Source organism: Melanotaenia boesemani, chromosome 20, assembly GCF_017639745.1.
Source record: "Melanotaenia boesemani isolate fMelBoe1 chromosome 20, fMelBoe1.pri, whole genome shotgun sequence".
In the NCBI taxonomy this organism is placed as follows: Eukaryota; Metazoa; Chordata; class Actinopteri; order Atheriniformes; family Melanotaeniidae; genus Melanotaenia; species Melanotaenia boesemani.
Genome location: NC_055701.1, coordinates 22,399,825 through 22,422,119, shown reverse-complemented (window position 1 = coordinate 22,422,119; position 22,295 = coordinate 22,399,825). Strand labels below are relative to the sequence as shown.

General features: G+C 38.2%; 1 protein-coding gene and 1 long non-coding RNA gene across 2 annotated transcripts; both read right to left on the bottom strand.

The window, feature by feature from the left end:
• Positions 1-1,791: 1,791 nt before the first annotated feature.
• Positions 1,792-3,629, bottom strand: LOC121631720. The gene is made up of 4 exons (XR_006008783.1): positions 3,522-3,629; positions 3,039-3,422; positions 2,225-2,674; positions 1,792-2,096 (listed from the first exon to the last, which is right to left on the bottom strand). It is a non-coding gene; the product is annotated as an uncharacterized LOC121631720 (long non-coding RNA).
• An 11,562-nt stretch (positions 3,630-15,191) lies between these two features.
• Positions 15,192-20,771, bottom strand: LOC121631638 (solute carrier family 2, facilitated glucose transporter member 1). Its single transcript, XM_041972643.1, has 10 exons — positions 20,730-20,771; positions 19,838-19,936; positions 19,006-19,166; positions 18,690-18,930; positions 18,165-18,327; positions 17,719-17,903; positions 17,381-17,482; positions 17,173-17,274; positions 16,170-16,373; positions 15,192-15,738 (listed from the first exon to the last, which is right to left on the bottom strand). Exons 1-10 carry the CDS (start codon positions 20,769-20,771, stop codon positions 15,559-15,561), a joined length of 1,479 nt encoding a protein of 492 aa, XP_041828577.1. The 3' UTR covers positions 15,192-15,558.
• Between the last annotated feature and the right edge of the window lie 1,524 nt (positions 20,772-22,295).

Below are 22,295 nucleotides of genomic sequence, written 5' to 3'. Positions count from 1 at the left end.
TGGATGAGAAAATTCTGTTTTTCAAGAAATTTTTAGTTTCTTTTTGGGATATATATTTCTTGTGCCTTGTTGAGGTATTTTAGTATTATTATATACATTTAGAAAGAGATTAGGGGGCTTAACTTTTTCCAAAAATGTCCTATGAGGGAATATTGAAATATGATGTTAACAATCAGTAAATATCCAGACCTGTTAATTCCTTTTCAATGCTGTATTTGGTATAAAATGATCTATTTTTTTTCTTCAATTTTTTATACAATTCATCTTACAAAATCCTCAAGCTCTGACATATTGAAATCATCAAAGGGGACTACTGGTGGGCATCCATTTTCAAGAAGACGTCTCTGGGCTCAGGGTTCTAAAAGGATCATTCAATGACGTTCTCAGAGCAGTCCTAAAGCCTCTCCATTTCTATTTTGGGCTATATATAGTCATTGTTAAGCTTTGTATCACCCCTTACCAGTGTCCTGCTGCTGAAAATAACCCCGTAGCATGATGCTGCCACCACCATGTTTCACAGTTGAGAGATGGTACTGGGCTGACCCTCCCTCTCTTACAGGTGTGTGATTTTCCACCATTGAATGAATGACAGGTCTGTGTGGTGCTTGAATTCAGAATTTATATTTAAAATGTTTTTATTTATCTAGGATAAGTAAGGTTTTGCCATGAGGTGTATTATCAGCTGCATGCCTTTCCAAATAATGTCCAGTTAGCTGAATTTACCACTCATGGACTCTGATTAAGGTGGTGAAATATTTTTAAGATGATGTAAGCTCAGTTAACAACCATTCCCTTGGCCCTACTTATCTGTTTTACATTATAAATTGCTAGGAACTATTTATGAGGAAAGGTTCAAGTAATTCCTCTGCAATAAGAAGCTCCCATTCCATTTCCTGATTGTTATCACAACAAAGACTAACATTGGCTTTTGTGCAGGTGAAAAGGTTGTGAGCTGTAACACAAAGATAAGACAAATGTGTGTGTGTGTGTGTGTGTGAGACAGGGAGGTTTTTGTATTGAGGAGCTGTGATATGTTGCACTGTGTAAACTAGCAGCACAGAAGTAAACTGCACTGCTGCTCAGATTGAGTCCTTCAATCGTTAATGAGCAGGTGTCGCCTTTTTTTGCAGCTCCTTCGATCTTCACATTTACCCCTTTCTCTGAAACTCCACCGCCTGCATACAAGTATCCAAGGAGCTGCAGGTCTCTGTTTGTTTGCTTGTACTAGGAAATTCGGTTGTAGTTATCAATATGATGTGAGCAGGTAATTGTGGCATCTTCTTTAACTGTTTTCCACATTTCTGCTGGTTCCTGTTGGATTTTGTCACTGTATGAAGCACCTGTTGAAAGAAAAGTATCATTATCTGTTATTTTAGAAAGATAAATAACAGTTGTTTCTTTTTCATTTTAAAAATTGAAAAGCTGTTTAAACTATTTTAAGATTATTACCTGAAACCATCAGGATGTTAAAAGCAATGCAAAGAAAAAAGATGATCATTTTCTGCTCTCTAAAAGTTTTAATGTATTAAAAATAATCAGAAAAGATAGAATAGAATCAGTATAATTCAATATTTTCACTTATTGCACAAGGAGTTTAATCATTTCCAACTTCTTTCTGAGTCGGTCCTCAATCAGCAATGATGAACAGACGTGATCCTTAGATGGGTGGTGTCATAGAGGATCCTCCTCTTTACATAAAGGTGAGGTGCTGCCATCTAATGACAGAAGATAAGTCACATGAAAGGTTCTCTGAGCTGTAAAACACACATGGGAAATACTGATGAGGTTTTTGTATTGAGGAGCAGAGACATGCAGCACTGTGTAATCTAGCAGCACAGAAGTAAACTGCACTGCTGCTCAGATCGAGTCCTTCAATCGTTAATGTGCAGGTGTCGCCTTTATTTGCAGCTCCTTTGATGTTCACATTTACCCCTTTCTCTATGCTTCCAGAGCCTACATAACAGTATCCAAGGAGCTGTAGGTCTGTTTTTGTTTGCTTGTACCATCATTATGGGAACAATTAATCTTGGCTTTTCCTTCAAGTGTTTTATACATTTCTGCTGGTTTCTGTCGGATTTTGTCACTGAGAGAAGAACCTGTTGAAAAACAATCAAAGATAATTATCATAAGTAATTTCAGAAAGTGCAATAACAGATTATTTTTAAAGACAGAAAATCAGCTGAGAATTCAGCAGAAATGTATAAATTACTTTTAAGGTTATTACCTGAAACCAGAATGTTGGTGAAAGCAATGCAAAGAAAAAAGATCATTTTCTGTTCTTTAAATCTTTGGTTGCATTAAATAATTCAAGGCCAGATTGTTTGGGCTGATAAAGTTTAATATTTCCCTTCATGCATCAGCAGCTATACTTCATATTTCCAGCTTCTTTCTGAGCGTCAGTCCTCAAACAGCATTGGTGAAGACATTTAATCCTTAGGTAGGTGGTGTCATAGAGGATCCTCCTCTTAACATAAAGGTCTGATGCTGACATCTAATGACAGAAGAAAACAGAACAAGACAGAAGAAGAAAACAACTGTCAACAACTGAAAACTGTCTGTACCAGTACATCTGTAATAGAGACCACCCTTGGTAGGTTTGCAGTCCATCGTTGCATTTTCACACTGAAATTTCCACAGTACAGAGGACTGGGTGTCTTCCTCCCATCCATCAGACCTGTGTATAACAGGAAAAGTTACGGCACACTTGTTGAAATTTACTGAACATTGTAGCTTCAGGTTTCATTGTTTATTTCTTAGAATCAATAACCATCAGCTGAGATTATTCAACATAGAACATGAAACAATTCACTTCCACATGAAGTAGAAATCAAAGCATAATGGTCCCCCTACAGGTTTGTTATGTTAAAGCTAAAAATGGAGAATATGTCTGAATCAGCAGAAAATATTTGTAGAAATAAAAAATGTTAAGCAAAACATGTGTAAAATTTATATTTTATGATGCAGTTTGTAAGTTTGGTGGATTTATGTTGTGCTCTGCCAAGAATTAAATATAAAGTCTAGGACTAACAGACACTAACACAGTCAGAGGCAGGTGTTCAGATCTTTATCCACTTGCAGAGTTTTTGTATTGACTTCAGGAAAGTCTGCTGCACTGTGCTGACTGGTAGCGCAGAAATACGCCGCGCTGTCACCTACTGAAACTGTAGAAATATTTAGGGTTGAATGTGATCTGCCATCTCCATCAAAGCTGATCTTGTCTTTCACATTCTCCTCTATATTAGGGAACTGCAAATTCATATATCCAAGGTACTTAAGAGCTCCGTGTTTGTCTTGTTTGTACCAAAGGATGTTCTGAAAACTAGATATACTGTGTGAACATTGGATCTCATTGAGAACAGATTCATCAGGTTTCTTGATGATGAAAGGAGGTGTTTGGAGGACATTGTAGTTGTTAGAGTCACCTGTGGGGAAATAAAAGAAAGCACGTGTGATGTTGGTTTTCTTTTTCAATGCATAAAATTACTAATTGTGTTGTGTCTTTTTTTTCTTGATGTACTCACCATTATTCACTGGCAGGTGAAAGAGATATAATATGAAAACCAGGAACATCCTGTTTAACATATTTGGAGGAGTTTTCTTTTTTTCTGTCCTCTGGTGTTAAATCAGTCTGAGGAGATGAGAGATGTACCGTCTTAGCTTTCACATTATAAGTTGGGGAGAGTTTTTAGGGGCGTGAACAATGTTTGTTTCCTCTAGATTTGCTTCTATTTGTCTCCCCCTGTGGCTGCGACAGACTGGTGACCTGTTCAGGGTGTACCCTGCCTCTCACCTGTTAAAATGCTGGGATAGGCTCCAGCTCACCCGCGACCCGAAATGGAATAAGCGGTCAAGATAATGGATGGATGGATGGATGGATGTCTCCCCCTGTGGATGAGAAAATTCTGTTTTTCAAGAAATTTTTAGTTTCTTTTTGGGATATATATTTCTTGTGCCTTGTTGAGGTATTTTAGTATTATTATATACATTTAGAAAGAGATTAGGGGGCTTAACTTTTTCCAAAAATGTCCTATGAGGGAATATTGAAATATGATGTTAACAATCAGTAAATACCCAGATCTGTTAATTCCTTTTCAATGCTGTATTTGGTATAAAATGATCTATTTTTTTTTTCTTCAGTTTTTTATACAATTCATCTTACAAAATCCTCAAGCTCTGACATATTGAAATCATCAAAGGGGACTACTGGTGGGCATCCATTTTCAAGAAGATGTCTCTGGGCTCAGGGTTCTAAAAGGATCACTCAATGACGTTCTCAGAGCAGTCCTAAAGCCTCTCCATTTCTATTTTGGGCTATATATAGTCATTGTTCAGCTTTGTATCACCCCTTACCAGTCTCCTGCTGCTGAAAATAACCCCGTAGCATGATGCTGCCACCACCATGTTTCACAGTTGAGAGATGGTACTGGGCTGACCCTCCCTCTCTTACAGGCGTATGGTTTTCCACCATTGAATGAATGACAGGTCTGTGTGGTGCTTGAATTCAGAATTTATATTTAAAATGTTTTTGTTTATCTAGGATAAGTAAGATTTTGCCATGAGGTGTATTATCAGCTGCATGTCTTTCCAAATAATGTCCAGTTAGCTGAATTTACCACTCATGGACTCTGATTAAGGTGGTGAAATATTTTTAAGATGATGTAAGCTCAGTTAACAACCATTCCCTTGGCCCTACTTATCTGTTTTACATTATAAATTGCTAGGAACTATTTATGAGGAAAGGTTCAAGTAATTCCTCTGCAATAAGAAGCTCCCATTCCATTTCCTGATTGTTATCACAACAAAGACTAACATTGGCTTTTGTGCAGGTGAAAAGGTTGTGAGCTGTAACACAAAGATAAGAAAAATGTGTGTGTGTGTGTGTGTGTGTGTGAGACAGGGAGGTTTTTGTATTGAGGAGCTGTGATATGTTGCACTGTGTAAACTAGCAGCACAGAAGTAAACTGCACTGCTGCTCAGATTGAGTCCTTCAATCGTTAATGAGCAGGTGTCGCCTTTTTTTGCAGCTCCTTCGATCTTCACATTTACCCCTTTCTCTGAAACTCCACCGCCTGCATACAAGTATCCAAGGAGCTGCAGGTCTCTGTTTGTTTGCTTGTACTAGGAAATTCGGTTGTAGTTATCAATATGATGTGAGCAGGTAATTGTGGCATCTTCTTTAACTGTTTTCCACATTTCTGCTGGTTCCTGTTGGATTTCGTCACTGTATGAAGCACCTGTTGAAAGAAAAGTATCATTATCTGTTATTTTAGAAAGATAAATAACAGTTGTTTCTTTTTCATTTTAAAAATTGAAAAGCTGTTTAAACTATTTTAAGATTATTACCTGAAACCATCAGGATGTTAAAAGCAATGCAAAGAAAAAAGATGATCATTTTCTGCTCTCTAAAAGTTTTAATGTATTAAAAATAATCAGAAAAGATAGAATAGAATCAGTATAATTCAATATTTTCACTTATTGCACAAGGAGTTTAATCATTTCCAACTTCTTTCTGAGTCGGTCCTCTAACAGCAATGATGAACAGACGTGATCCTTAGATGGGTGGTGTCATAGAGGATCCTCCTCTTTACATAAAGGTGAGGTGCTGCCATCTAATGACAGAAGATAAGTCACATGAAAGGTTCTCTGAGCTGTAAAACACACATGGGAAATACTGATGAGGTTTTTGTATTGAGGAGCAGAGACATGCAGCACTGTGTAATCTAGCAGCACAGAAGTAAACTGCACTGCTGCTCAGATCGAGTCCTTCAATCGTTAATGTGCAGGTGTCGCCTTTATTTGCAGCTCCTTTGATGTTCACATTTACCCCTTTCTCTATGCTTCCAGAGCCTCCATAACAGTATCCAAGGAGCTGTAGGTCTGTTTTTGTTTGCTTGTACCAGAGAATTTGGTCGTAGCTATCATCATTATGGAAACAATTAATCTTGGCATTTCCTTCAAGTGTTTTATACATTTCTGCTGGTTCCTGTCGGACTTTGTCACTGAGAGAAGAACCTGTTGAAAAACAATAAAAGATAATTATCATAAGTAATTCCAGAAAGTGCAATAACAGATTATTTTTAAAGACAGAAAATCAGCTGAGAATTCAGCAGAAATGTATAAATTACTTTTAAGGTTATTACCTGAAACCAGAATGTTGGTGAAAGCAATGCAAAGTAAAAAGATCATTTTCTGTTCTTTAAATCTTTGGTTGCATTAAATAATTCAAGGCCAGATTGTTTGGGCTGATAAAGTTTAATTTTTCCCTTCATGCATCAGCAGTTATACTTCATATTTAAAGCTTCTTTCTGAGCGTCAGTCCTCAAACAGCATTGGTGAAGACATTTAATCCTTAGGTAGGTGGTGTCATAGAGGATCCTCCTCTTAACATAAAGGTCTGATGCTGACATCTAATGACAGAAGAAAACAGAACAAGACAGAAGAAGAAAACAACTGTCAACAACTGACAACTGTCTGTACCACTACATATGGTAATAGAGACCACCCTTGGTAGGTTTTCAGTCCATCGTTGCATTTTCACACTGAAATTTCCACAGTACAGAGGACTGGGTGACTTCCTTCCATCCATCAGACCTGTGTATAACAGGAAAAGTTACTGCACACTTGTTGAAATTTACTGAACATTGTAGCTTCAGGTTTCATTGTTTATTTCTTAGAATCAATAACCATCAGCTGAGATTATTCAACATAGAACATGAAACAATTCACTTCCACATGAAGTAGAAATCAAAGCATAATGGTCCCCCTACAGGTTTGTTATGTTAAAGCTAAAAATGGAGAATATGCCTGAATCAGCAGAAAATATTTGTAGAAATAAAAAAATGTTAAGCAAAACATGTGTAAAATTTATATTTTATGATGCAGTTTGTAAGTTTGGTGGATTTATGTTCTGCTCTGCCAAGAATTAAATATAAAGTCTAGGACTAACAGTCACTAACACAGTCAGAGGCAGGTGTTCAGATCTTTATCCGCTTGCAGAGTTTTTGTATTGACTTCAGGAAAGTCTGCTGCACTGTGCTGACTGGCAGCGCAGAAATACGCCGCGCTGTCACCTACTGAAACTGTAGAAATATTTAGGGTTGAATGTGATCTGCCATCTCCATCAAAGCTGATCTTGTCTTTCACATTCTCCTCTATATTAGGGAACTGCACATTCAGATTTCCAAGGTACTTAAGAGCTCCGTGTTTGTCTTGTTTGTACCAAAGGATGTTCTGAAAACTAGATATACTGTGTGAACATTGGATCTCATTGAGAACAGATTCATCAGGTTTCTTGATGATGAAAGGAGGTGTTTGGAGGACATTGTAGTTGTTAGAGTCACCTGTGGGGAAATAAAAGAAAGCACGTGTGATGTTGGTTTTCTTTTTCATTGCATAAAATTACTAATTGTGTTGTGTCTTTTTTTTCTTCATGTACTCACCATTATTCACTGGCAGGTGAAGGAGATATAATATGAAAACCAGGAACATCCTGTTTAACATATTTGAAGGAGTTTTCTTTTTTTCTGTTCTCTGGTGTTAAATCAGTCTGAGGAGATGAGAGATGTAACGTCTTAGCTTTCACATTGTAAGTTGGGGACAGTTTTTTAGGGGCGTGAACAATGTTTGTTTCCTCTACATTTGCTTCTATTTGTCTCCCCCTGTGGATGAGAAAATTCTGTCTTTTATGAAATTTTTCATTTCTTTTGGGGATATATATTTCTTGTGCCTTGTTGAGGTATTTTAGTATAATTATATACATTTAGAAAGAGATTAGGGTGCTTAACTTTTTCCAAAAATTTCCTATGAGGGAATATTGAAATATGATGTTGACAATCAGTAAATATCCAGACCTGTTAATTCCTTTTCAATGCTGTATTTGGTATAAATTTTTTTTTGTCTTCAATTTTTTATACAGTTCATCTTACGAAATCCTCAAGCTCTGACATATTGAAATCATCAAAGGGGGCTACTGGTGGGCATCCATTTTCAAGAAGACGTCTCTGGGCTCAGGGTTCTAATAGGATCACTCAATGACGTTCTCAGAGCAGTCCTAAAGCCTCTCCATTTCTATTTTGGGCTATATATAGTCATTGTTCAGCTTTGTATCACCCCTTACCAGTCTCCTGCGGCTGAAAATAACCCCGTAGCATGATGCTGCCACCACCATGTTTCACAGTTGAGAGATGGTTTTGGGTTGACCCTCCCTCTCTTACAGGTGTGTGGTTTTCCACCACTGAATGAATGACAGGTCTGTGTGGTGCTTGAATTCAGAATTTATATTTAAAATGTTTTTGTTTATGTAGGATAAGTAAGATTTTGCCATGAGGTGTATTATCAGCTGCATATCTTTCCAAATAATGTCCAGTTAGCTGAATTTACCACTCATGGACTCTGATTAAGGTGGTGAAATATTTTTAAGATGATGTAAGCTCAGTTAACAACCATTCCCTTGGCCCTGCTTATCTGTTTTACATTATAAATTGCTAGGAACTATTTATGAGGAAAGGTTAAAGTAATTCCTCTGCAATAAGAAGCTCCCATTCCATTTCCTGATTATCACAACAAAGACTAACACTGGCTTTTGTGAGCTGTAACACAAAGATAAGAAAAATGTGTGTGCGTGTGTGTGTGTGTGTGTGTGTGTGTGTGTGTGTGTGTGTGTGTGTGTGTGTGTGTGTGTGTGTGTGTGTGTGTGTATGACAGAGGGGTTTTTGTATTGAGGAGCTGTGATATGTTGCACTGTGTAAACTAGCAGCACAGAAGTAAACTGCACTGCTGCTCAGATTGAGTCCTTCAATCGTTAATGAGCAGGTGTCGCCTTTTTTTGCAGCTCCTTCGATCTTCACATTTACCCCTTTCTCTGAAACTCCACCGCCTGCATACAAGTATCCAAGGAGCTGCAGGTCTCTGTTTGTTTGCTTGTACCAGAAAATTCGGTTGTAGTTATCAATATGATGTGAGCAGGTAATTGTGGCATCTTCTTTAGTTGTTTTGCACATTTCTGCTGGTTCCTGTTGGATTTTGTCACTGTATGAAGCACCTGTTGAACGAAAAGTATCATTATCTGTTATTTTAGAAAGATAAATAACAGTTGTTTCTTTTTTATTTTAAAAATTGAAAAGCTGTTTAAACTATTTTAAGATTATTACCTGAAACCATCAGGATGTTAAAAGCAATGCAAAGAAAAAAGATGATCATTTTCTGCTCTCTAAAAGTTTTAATGTATTAAAAATAATCAGAAAAGTTAGAATAGAATCAGAATAATTCAATATTTTCACTTATTGCACAAGGAGTTTAATCATTTCCAACTTCTTTCTGAGTCAGTCCTCAATCAGCAATGATGAACAGACGTGATCCTTAGATGGGTGGCGTCATAGAGGATCCTCCTCTTCACATAAAGGTCTGATGCTGCCATCTAATGACAGAAGATAACACAAATGAAAGGTTCTCTGAGCTGTAAAACACACATGGGAAATACTGATGAGGTTTTTGTATTGAGGAGCAGAGACATGCAGCACTGTGTAAACTAGCAGCACAGAAGTAAACTGCACTGCTGCTCAGATCGAGTCCTTCAATCGTTAATGTGCAGGTGTCGCCTTTATTTGCAGCTCCTTTGATGTTCACATTTACCCCTTTCTCTATGCTTCCAGAGCCTGCATAACAGTATCCAAGGAGCTGTAGGTCTGTTTTTGTTTGCTTGTACCAGAGAATTTGGTTGTAACTATCATCATTATGGGAACAATTAATCTTGGCATTTCCTTCAAGTGTTTTATACATTTCTGCTGGTTTCTGTCGGACTTTGTCACTGAGAGAAGAACCTGTTAAAAAACAATCAAAGATAATTATCATAAGTAATTTCAGAAAGTGCAATAACAGATTATTTTTAAAGACAGAAAATCAGCTGAGAATTCAGCAGAAATGTATAATTTACTTTTAAGGTTATTACCTGAAACCAGAATGTTGGTGAAAGCAATGCAAAGAAAAAAGATCATTTTCTGTTGTTTAAATCTTTGGTTGCATTAAATAATTCAAGGCCAGATTGTTTGGGCTGATAAAGTTTAATATTTCCCTTCATGCATCAGCAGTTATACTTCATATTTCCAGCTTCTTTCTGAGCGTCAGTCCTCAAACAGCATTGGTGAAGACATTTAATCCTTAGGTAGGTGGTGTCATAGAGGATCCTCCTCTTAACATAAAGGTCTGATGCTGCCATCTAATGACCGAAGAAAAGACAGATGCAAGGGTCTCTGAGCTGCAATACACCCATGAAAAATACTGATGAGCAGAGACATGCAGCAGAACAATAAAGAAGTTGACTCATTCACTGGCAGATGAAAGAGATGCATTATGGAAATCAAGATCATGTTTAACATATTTAGAGGAGTTTTCTTTTTCTGTCCCATGGAGAAGTGTTAAACACAGTTAAAATCAGTCTGGGGAGATGAGAGGTGTGACATCTTCTCTCTCACTTTATCAGAAAGGACTAAAAAAGTAAAAAAAATAAAAATAAAAATTATGGGCATGAACAACATGATTTGCTTTGGTGTGTCTCTGTGGGCAAGGAAAACATGTTCAGTTCAGAAATTCTTGTGAACTCCTTGATGATTTATTGTATTCTGTTGCGTTTTTGTTTTTTTGTTTTTTGTAATATTTTATAAATTTAGAAATCATTTAATCTACTGTTTTTCCCACAAATGTCTGAAAAGTAAATACTGATATAAGACAAACAGTAAATATCCCAACCTGTTACTCGCTTCTCAAAGCTGTATTTGTGTCTCTTTAGGTATAAAATGATAAATTTAGCTTGTTTTAATCAATAGATTTTATGCCATTCATCTTAGCAGATCTTCCAGCTCTGATAGATGGGTGGGGGCTACTGGTCTATTTTCAGGTAGATTTCTGTGGATTCAGGTATATGATGGGATCACCCAATGACATTCCCAGAACTGTCCTAAAGCCACTCCACTTCCACTTTGGCTGTATATGACCATTGTTCAGCTTTGTTTTAACCCTGGCCAGTCTTCATAGTCTGCCTATGAAAATCATCTATTAGCTTTATCAGCTGTATGTCTTTCTAAATAATTAACCACAGATGGACTCTGACCAAGCAGTTAATGCCATTCTAGAGGTTAAAATCATTCTGTGGTCTTCTGTTCCTTCAGTTTATTCTTGTTATCAGTGATAATGGTTTATCTCCAGCACCAAATCGACTGACCACATCACCCCTATTCTCCTCCAACTTCACTGGTTCCCAAAAAATGTGAATTGTAAACATTGTAATTTCTGAATTTATTGTTTAAATATTTATCACTAATACAGTGAAAATGAGAGGAAATGTGAATATTTGCCATGCAAGGCGATTTCAGTGTGTGCCCCTAAATTTTCTGCTTGCGCTCCTAAAAATTCAAGTCAGGGGCCACTGTGCTCCCGGTAATAAAAGTTAGTCTGGAGCCCTGCATGGTCAGATCAGATTTTTTTTTTTTTTGACAAATTTAAACTAAATTTCTTCATAATAACACAAAGTTTCTTTTAAATAAAACATGTGTCATAGGAAGTCAGAATTGTTGATAAAGTGTTGGTTGAGTGTTTGGTTGGCAGCAGGTGTTCAGCAGCCTGATAAATCTTATGTGTTCGTGTGTGTGTGTGTGTGTGTGTGAGAGAGAGAGAGAGAGAGAGAGAGAGAGAGAGAGAGAGAGAGAGAGAGAGAGAGAGAAACAGATAAATGAAGGTTTTTGCACTGACTTTTAGGGGATTTGCAGCACTGTGTCGACTGGCAGCACAGAAATACACAGCACTGTCGTTCAGCTCAAGATCAGAAATAGTGAGGCTTGACTGTTTACGGCCATCTCCATCAAAGCTGATTTTCTCTTTCACATCGTCTTCCTTGTTTTTAAACTCCACGTTCAGATATCCCAGGAGCTTTAGAGCTCTGTGTTTGTCTTGTTTGTACCACAGAATTACATCATAACTTGGTATGCTATGTGAACATTTAATCTCACTGTTCATAGCTTCACTAGCTTTCTTTAAAATGAATGGAGGAGTTTGGTCGACCTTGGTATCAGAAGCACCTGTGAAGAAAAAGATAAAATTTTAAATTAAAATTTTTTAACCTTGCATTGTCTTTCTCCTGAATATTGGTGTGTTTTTTTACCATTATTTCCAGGTAGATGAAACAAACAAAGCATGCAGACCATAAATATCATGTTAAAGACACTGAGTAGTTAAGATAGCATCACTTATACAATGTTCTGACTGCAGGAAAATTCATAGAGGTCTCTACATCCTTCTTTTATAGCAACAAACAGGAAGCTCTCAGGAAGCGGTTTAAGAGGTCTGTGGAAGTTTGCTGAGGTCTGTCTCCACCTGCTGGAGGTAAATATTTGTACTTTACCTTTATTCAAGTTATAGCTGGACTGTGTTTGATTTTCTTTGTCTTTGATCATCTTAAGTGAAAAGGTTTCAGGTGGGAATTAATTTTTTATCAAACACTTCAATGGCTTTTTTCAGATTAAATTAAATTAGTTAGCAGCACCTATAACTGTTTCTAAAATCAAAACATAATCAAAATATCTGCTTACATGGCCAGCAACAGATTTTAGGATTTTAATGTATTGCTTCATCAGGATGGTTTATTATATCTTAATATGTTGATAAACATTTATTAGGAAACAGCTTGGTAACTTGCTGTGGTCCTAACCCACTGAAAAACTACAAAACCCACCAGATATGCACGGACTAAGGAATAAAATGTAGAAAAGAAGATAAAATTAAGAAAAATGTAATTATGTTTGAAAGTAGCATGAAATAGTTAAGAAAAAGTAAGAATACGACCATCTTTGCTAACTTTCTTAAATAAATCATGTAGTTATAAAACCTCTCATTAGTCATATATTATCTACACTGCACTGCAGACTGGCTTATTATCAGTAAATACAGATTTGCTCTGGAAATAAAACCTATGGATAAATAATGACATGGCTAAGATGGTTCTGAATAGCATATGGATAGCTAACATACTGCAAACGATAAATTATTTGCTTGGCACTTTGTACAATCTACAGTTGGTGTGACTTGTTCTGTGGATATCTGTGATTTCCACCCTGCTGGACAATAACATACAACCCAACAAAAATATTACACACAGCAACCAAACATAAAAATCATTAGCAATATTTTTATTTTTGTGAAAAAAACATTCTCCAAAGCAACAACCCAAACATGACCAACCAACCTTCACCTCCCTCCATGAGCCTGCAGCTTTCCATATTTCTTTACATTAGTATGTTTGTTCTCTTAGGTAAAGAAACCTTCAAATGTAACTTGTTGGAGTTTTAGCTACACAGAATGCTGATGGATTTGCATCGGGGGGGGGGGGGGGTTGCCCTGGGGCCGGGTCCCGGGATGGCTGCGCTGATGGGCTGCTGGCTCTAGGGGGGTTGGGGCCCGCTGTCCGCTGGTCCGCCTGGGGTGTCCCCCACGGGGCATGGTGGGAGGGTTGGAACATCGGGGTGTGTGCTGGCCTACGCCGGGTGGCTGTCTGGGGGGGCCTGGTCCTCCTAGGCATGTTGCGGGCCCTCTGCCTTTGGGGGGTGGGGCGGCCGCCTCTGGTCTCCCGGGGTCCTGGGCCCTTCGCTTGGGCTGCCCTGGGTGGGCCGGTCCCTGGCGGGGCCGGCGGCTGCTGATCTTGGCCCACTGGGACCTGTGCCCCGGGACCGTGGGGGGCTCTTGCTGGGGCTCTCCTCTGCCGCCCTTCGGGTGGGGCTGGAGTTGTCTTTGTGGTGGGGTGGCATGGGTTGGTGCTCCGGGTCTGCTGCTGAGGGCCCGGCCCAGGCCTTGGTCTGCCTCTGGCCTCCGTGGAGGCGAGGTTGCATTTGCATGATCTCACTCACCACTCTTCATCACTGATCACTCCTTGTTTCTCATGCTCTGCATGCTGACACAGTCACTGAGTTGTCTAGTGGGTTTTTAATATTAAGCGATAATTATTAAAGAAGGAAAGAGAGGAGAGGGGAAAAAAAAAAAAAAAAAAAAAATTGTATTTTTCCTGTGAGTTAGTATCTGGTTGCTGTTATGTCTTTTTGATTTGATTTGGTTATTATTTAAAAACTCTTAATGACTGGCAGCCCTGTTTTTTTTTTTTTTTTTTTTTTTTTTTCTGTGTGTGTGTTTCTGCTTTTGTAAAAGTTGTAGGAAATTTCCTGGTGTGTTCATGTACAGGTGTAACAGTTTGTTGTCTGGTGATGGTGTGGATTGTAGGGTCGTTTTCCTTCTGTCTGTGATCTTTTTGTCTCCTTTCTTCTTTCCCTTTTGCTCTATTTTTGCTATTTTCCATCTTTTTCTGTCCCCTCCGGTCAGGTCCAGCAAGATTACATAGATTCCGTGATTCAAAGTAAATAAATAAATAAATTAATCACATTATCAAGAGGAGCCTTACCCATTGGCCTCCCCTTGGCAGAGCAAATTTGTTCAGCACGATACAGCAACCAGATTATCATTTTGCTTGCTATGATGCTGGACAGGACAAGTTAAAAAAAAAAAAAAAGGAACCTGTTATGCATATTTTTGTCCACTAGATGGCACTGTTTTCATACTTTATCACAGAGAAGTCAGAGCGCTAACCCATCCTTTTATTCTCTATATCAGCTTGTTCCAGTTCAGGGTGATCCCTCCCTCTGCAGTTTGTAGGTCCCATGAAATCACACTGGATTGAATATTCAATCCTCAGAGCTGTAGTTGGTTTTCACAGACAGCTCAGAGATTTGTGACAGTTCACAGACCAGTAATAACTTGCAGTGCTGTGTCTGTATAGGAGGAAACACATTTTGAAGAGAACATTGTTTGGTGGGGGTCAGAGAGGACCGTCAGCTCACATCTACTGGTACATGTAAATTCAAATTTAATGTATAATCAGCTATAAATGTGGTATAGTATTAAATTCACTGTAAGTTTGATCACCTGGCAAAAACAGTAAAAATATCAAAATCAAAAATATCAACTAGGAATAAAAAAAAAAAAAAAAAATGTTCACATGACAGCAGTCAGTTTAGAATATTTTGTTATGATTGTTTTGTTTCATTCACTAGAATCTTAAAGACTTTATTAAAATCAAAAAGTCTCCAGGAGCATCTGCTCGGCAGGACAGCGAGTCATTTTATATCTGCTGGTTTATCCAGTTTTCTGTGTGAACAAAAAGACAGAATGAGTTGCATTTACGTCCCTGTTGAATGTCCACTGTCTCACTCCAGACTCTTTATACCTAATTCTTCACAAAATATAAACACAATGGTAACAAATGCCTCAAAAACTATAACATATACAGCATATAAACATGATAAAGTTCAATCTGAAAATCAGAAGTTTTTTGTTGAAAACATTAAATGAGGCAGAATAAAGAACATGAAAGGTTAATGGGTTGGTGCACCTACATCGTTAAAAACTAAATGATTAATATTAAAATCTAAAGAAAAAGAAAGTAGATTAAAAATTCCTGGGATGCTACTAATAGTTGACAGTTTTTGGTCCAGATCCAGACAACTAGTCAGGAGTGAGAGGCCCATTTCAGGTGAAAGTGTTGAATCCGGTGTTGTTGTGCAAAGGGATGCCCTCTGCTCCTCTGAACTCCTCAGCGATGTCATCAAACGTCCGGCCTTTTGTCTCCGGAAGGCAAATCCAAGTGAAGCTGAAGGCGATCAGAGCCACAACCATAAAAAGAAGGTAGATGTAAGCACCAAGGATTTTCTGAGTGAATGAGAGAAAGAGAAAGAGAGAGGAATATTATTAAGATGAAGGCATTAAATCACAAGATCAAAACAGCTGTAAAAACACATGTGAAGAAGGATTAAAAACAGAAAATTTGTTTTATTTATTTCTCTTATTAGCTTCAAGATGGCGGCTGTTTCCCTGGATAATCGTTAATTTCGTTACTCAGATTACCTCAGCCTGATTTCAAGGATTTATGTTCATCAAACATTAACTGTACAAGATTTATTTCAGTTCAACCATAAGCACACATGTCTTGTATACAATACTTTGGACAGATTTATAACTTGCATTTAATAGCAATGTCTCTAAGGCTCATGTGAGCTTGCAAAAGCCTGAAATCCACCTCTAAAGTTTCCCCACAAGTCTAACTTGGTCATGAGGCATGTGCTTCCATAATGTAAACGCACCAGTAATGGAGGAAAGAGGAGAGCCAGAACAAACTTCCCTCCCCAGTTGAGCATGCTGGTGAAGGCCATGGCAATGGGTCTTCCCGGCTGGTCAAACAGCTCAGCTGCAATGAACCAGGAGATGGGGCCGGGGCCTAACTCGTATGCTGAGATCAGGCAGAAAACCAGCAGGACCTGCAGGCTTCGCAGTTCTGGAACCAGGTGCTGTACAGGGGGTGTGAAAGTTATTCTTGGAGGAATCAAGAGTGGAATCTATGTTATGCACTAATACTTTAGTCATGCACGTGTTTTAGCATTTATCTTTGTCTTGAAGGTACAGTATGTAACGATGGCCATAGAAATTACTTCAAATACCAAGCAGTCTTGAATGGACGGTGGCTGCCAGGGGCCAAAATTCTTCCAGACCTTTGTAAGTGGATCCAATGGCCTCATTTGCAGCGGTGACTGCACGACAGGTTACTATTTTTAGTACCTTTTTAAAGTTTACCTATCCAAACGGTGCTGTAGCACCTATCAAACAAAGCCGATGCTGCAGTTTTAAAGCTCAGAGGACTCTCGCTTCACACACCAAGCTATTTGTCCATCCAGAGACACCGTAGGAAATATGGCATCACAAATATAGTAGCTGCCATATTTGTGGACTTATGGCAAATAGATATAAATAGATCATTCTAAGAGAATAAAAACCTAGTTATTTTAGCAAAGTGATTACATAGAAGCCCACCTTTGGCTTTGTTACACAGTGCACCTTTAAATGGCCCAAAACAAAGCTGTTTTTCAAAAGCTGGATATGTCTTTTTTTTATTTAATTTTGTTTTCTTTTAATTTATTTTATTTATTTGAAACGGAGCAATATTGCACATTAATGAACATAAGGACAAATGCAAAAATGTGCAACTGAGATAGCCCAGCAGCTAATTGGCATAATTTTTATTTTTTTATTTTTTAATGTACAAGACTTTATTCAGTACAAATTAAGATAATCAGACTAAAATTATCTTACCAGGATAGAATCGACTACAGTCATTACTAAGTTGCACACTGCTATGGAGATGAAACCAGTCAGCAGCAGCCTCCTCCTGCCTGCCCGCTCCATCAGGAAGAACTGCATATGGGGGGGTGGGGGTGGTTAATATCTTATCCTTATATTACATTGTTCTAAATTCACACATCAACTCGATCGATCCAATTTGAAGTAATTTTGTGCTCACCGCTACCAGGGTGAAAATGACGTTGACAGCTCCCACACCCAGAGTCAGATACTTGGCCTCATCAAACTTGGCTTGGAACATTCGGGTGGAATAATTTATAATCTGGAAGCAGAAGGGAGGAATTACCCTCATCCTAGTAGGTTACTGGGACATCTTTCTGGGCTCTTTAGGATCTCACTGACACACTGCCTCCATTTCTGAGTTGGAACTCAAGTAGTGAAAGTGCAGGATGAATAATTTAGAGAATACTACAAAGCTTTCTTTTATTCCAAGTAAACAAGCCACGTGGAGAACTCAGCCTCGCTTGTTGTGTCATAGAACAGGTAACAGTGACTGACCGCGTTGAATCCAGAGAGCTGACTTCCCAAGTTGATGACCAGGACAATAATGATTGGTTGCCTGTAGCTGCGTTTCTTGAAGAAATCATGGATAGTGACGCCGCTCTGACTGTGTGCTGCCTCCTCTTTCATCTCTTCCAGCTCAGTGAACACCTTGTCTGCTCTGCGTCTCAGCCTCTGCAGGGCTGCAGGATTAAAACAACATCTTCTTTTAAGGAAATGTTAAAGTGTAATGCAACCATGGCTGATTTATTAGAGTGCATTAGAGGTATTTTGATGTTTTAATTCCTAAAAGCTAGTTACAACTAGCACATACAGAACAAAGTATTATTCTCTAATTAGATCTAATTAGCATCTTTGCTTATAATCAGCTGCTGAGTGACATACCAGACAGCCAGTTTAACATGAAAATGTACAAATGAATTATGAACTTGAGTGGGACCTACCAACTTCTGCTTGGCTTTCCTTTCCCCGGTTAATGAGCAGGTAACGAGGGCTTTCAGGACAGAAAGGCAGAACCAGATACTGGGTCAGGGCTGGGATGAGAGACAGGGACAGCATCAAGGCCCAGTAGCGCTCTGTACCCAACACTGTTTCCAAACCAACCACCTGCAGCAGACACAGAAACTCTGTTTCACCAACAGTTAGTTTACATCTCCAAAACTTAAAAAAATAAATGTGAATAGTGTAAATTATGACAAATCAACCTTTCTATAGGGTGTTGTGTTGCTGTAGTGTAGCATTCATACTACATGTTGGGAGTTATAACCTATAAATAGCTGAAAAGTGGAAACCCTTTTATATTTTTCTAACCTTAACCATTTATTTTGCACCATTTAATCATGTACAGAATATTTATTCCAACCTTCTCCTAACTCTACATGTGAAAGTGTGTTGTATTCTGACCTAGATCAAGTCTTCAGAATGCAAATACAACAATCAAAACAGAGGGTTGACAGCACCATCCTCACCATTCCCACCAGGATGCCAGAGGCGAAGGACACCTGGTTGAGAGTAGCAAAGGCACCTCTCAGACTGGTGGGAGATACTTCCTGGATGTAGAGGGGGTTAAGACTCATCACTAAACCACAGAAGAGACCAAACACCAAGCGTCCTAGGATGAGAACCTCAAATGACTCGCTGGCCTTGGAGGAAAACATAATACTTGCTCCAGCCACAGACAAAGCATTTACTATCAGGATGGAGTTACGCCTGCAGGTAGAAGAGAAACAAAGATTAAAGACAATGATTGAGATCCAGTTCATATTTCTGCCTCTCGTACTGTACCTGCCATAAGAATCTGCCAGGAATTTGACTCCCAGTGAACCCAGCAAAGCTCCAAAGTCTTTGATACTGACAGAGAGTGACCACAGCAGAGTCAGGCTGTGATCTGGCATTGACTGGTTGTTTCTGGCTCTCCAGGTGTGGTTGAAAAACTCTTCAATGATCTTAACATCAGTGAGAAGGAGAGACAAGCAGCAAATAACTAAATGCTACACACACAAATAGAGACTGGGCTTCTGTTAAAGGAATTTAATAGAAAAAAGGAAAAAAGGCCATTGAAGGTTAAATTGTTGGTTAAATCTCGGAGGACCTGTCTCACTTTGGGAGTTTAGTGGAGTCTAACTGTGAAAAAGCAAAACCCTGCCAGCCAAAAAGGCCATGTCTGGATCTGAACCAGAGACTTTCAGGGGACTGTAAACTTTATTCAATGCTTTATCGAGGCTGTGTAATATTTGTTTGAAAGTCAGCCCAGTGTCCAGCCTTCCCCTTCGTGTTGCTGATAAATGTGGTTGTAGACTCACTATGAAATATCAAACGGCCCCTTGCAGCCACTATCTGATGTCTGGGGTCATGCTGTGTCTGAGTTTTATATTTTGCTTTGATTAGAACAGTCTGCCTCTGATGCTTTTGAAAATTTTTCATTCTTTATTGCAGATCTGTGGTAGAATTTAAATTCTTTTTGTACTTCACAAAATCACTTCAACAGTTAAAATGATTTATTTAGGAGAAAAGAACAAAATTATTCTATTATCATAATTGGAATTTTTAGATTGTAATTATGAGATAAGGTGTGAGAAACTGAGAGAGCATCATGGACTCTTACAGTCCTGCTCACCTTGGCTGGAGCGTTGACATTACCGGTGTGATAGCCGATCTGCAGCGAGCCAAGCACTGCTGCCAGGATGGAGGTCAGGAGTGTGGCTGTCAGATGCCTCTGAAACAGTAAAAGGTTTGTGATGTCTTCATTCACTCTGTAACATTTCTAACAATAGATAAGTGTGAAAAAGAAAGTAATATTCGTAAGGACTGTAAGGGTTTAAAAAGTCCTTATTCTTGCCATAAATATTGTCACAGTGTAATATGTCGTGTTCTGTTATTTATCTTCAGTATTTATCTTATTTTAAGATCTGGTAAATAATGTGTTACTTTTTTATTATTGTATGTAAAACCTTAAAGTTTTTCTTAGTATTAATGTGCACAGCAAAATTAAACAAAATTAAGTTGAATAAGCTGAAGGTAAATTTATGGTTAAACAAAAAATATCAATACATTGTGATTTCAACACAACTTAATAATTAACACAATTCTCTAAACATAAGCAATCTTATATTTGCTTGTGTTTATACCATGTTAATGCATTCAAGTATTTGGATGCTAACAAACCTCTCCTGACGCCATTGGTTTGGTTGAGATGTGGTGTCACTCGCTCTGGCTGTAGTTTTATTTATTTTCCCCTCATCTAAAATTTCTAAAAAAAATAAAAATAAAAATTTTTATATATATATATATATATATATATATATATATATATATATATATATATATATATATATAAATGAATCAATAATAATAATACTAATAATAGCATAATTTCTGTATAATATTAAAGTATTCAAGGATTTTGACTTAAATGTTAGGCCAAAATATTTTACGTATGATCCAATAATATAGCTTTTGAGTTTTACTCACCATAATTTCCACTTGCCCTCTTTCTCTTAGAGATTTACCTGCATGGCATGAAACTTTGCTTCTGTAATCCGAACACGCATGTTACACATTATAACAGACTGCAAAATTAATGTTAAAAAACAACATATGGCATGTAGTAATTATCAAAGTTTTCATCAGGTTTAAAGCAAACTAAATAATTAGATTTTCTCTTAAAGACTCTTTCACTGCTTTTAGGCCAACTTACCTGAACTGTGGACTGACGGATTTTGCTTGTTTGGTCCAGAAGCATAAATGCAAAGAAGTAAAAAGCCGGACCAACATGCAGACAACTAAAGCCTCATGCCTTCATTTACTTGTCAGTATAAACATGATCTGTAAATATATGCTCACTTCTGTCTCCAAGTGCTGTACATCAACTCCTTCTTCATCCCTGAGTTCCAGATATGACTGTGTACATTTGAACACACCATCACTAGAAACGATACACCCACACATATTGGACCAGTGAGTCCAGCGATGAAGTGACACCCAGCTGGTGAATTTGAGGGAGACATGGCAGAATGGTACCTGTGGGCCTCCTCTGGTTCTCATGGACCAGCTGATCACAACCCTGTGTTCCAGCTGACTAGTGACCTGCTTACCATCTGCTCCAAATCTTCAGATTAAACACAACAAGCCCTGAGTCAGAACTAAAAATGACCTGAGTAAATAAATGCAGCTAACAAAACATCTTTTTATAACTCTTGTAGATTTTTGCTACATTCACTACAATGAAACTGAATTTTGTGTTTGTTTGTTTCTGTTTTCCAAATTGTGGAACTTAGTACATGTTGTGCCTTATTTATGTTTTCTCACTGTGGATACACATTCATGTCACCCAGGTACATTTAACTCACCATAAACCCCTCAGATGTTCCACAGAAAGACCAAAAAATAGGAAGAATAGTTAGCATCAGGGGGTAAAATGCATCATCCACCTGCAAGCTGTGTTCATGCAGCTGAGTTCTTAATCAGGGTGTGGATATGCCTGTCTGGAATGTGACCTTCCACCCCTGAGTCCTGACCTCCTGACAGGCAACCCCCTGACCCGGCATCAGGCAGGTGCTGCTGTCGGCACAGAGGGCATCAGACACAAATGGTGAGCAGTGTGCACCCCCTCCTAACACACACACACACACACACACACACACACACACACACACACACACACACACACACACACACACACACACACACACACACACACACACACACTACCATCAACCCAGTTCTAACGTTTAGCTATCACACAAGCTAATGGCTCTCTCTAAATTACCTGTAATGGGGTTTCTGATCTGCTTTTAAGTGTTTCAGTGCACACAAACGTGGGAAATAGGAGGTCTTTGTCTTGGACTGTTATGTTCTCTCCATAGATCCCAAATTAAAAAACATAAATAATTAAAACTCGAGTCTTTAGGTCATTACAAATTTTATTTTTTTTTATTCTGAATCATAGCTTCTAACTATTTTCTCATTTATTGTAGCAACTTTGTTATTTAATTTTAATCTCAAAGTTCTGGGTAATTAATTAAAATACTTGTTTGAACTTCTTTGTTTAGATGAACAAAACAGTTTTATTCTTT

What these genes read in the sequence shown, in the direction of transcription:
- LOC121631638 (XM_041972643.1), bottom strand. Translation starts at nt 20,771, where the DNA reads ATGCGTGTTCGGATTACAGAAGCAAAGTTTCATGCCATGCAG. An exon ending in TCATTTTCACCCTGGTAGCG is followed by an intron (nt 17,275 to 17,380) that starts GTGAGCACAAAA and finishes CCCCATATGCAG; the next exon opens with TTCTTCCTGATGGAGCGGGC. An exon ending in CTGTAGTCGATTCTATCCTG is followed by an intron (nt 16,374 to 17,172) that starts GTAAGATAATTT and finishes CCCCCTGTACAG; the next exon opens with CACCTGGTTCCAGAACTGCG.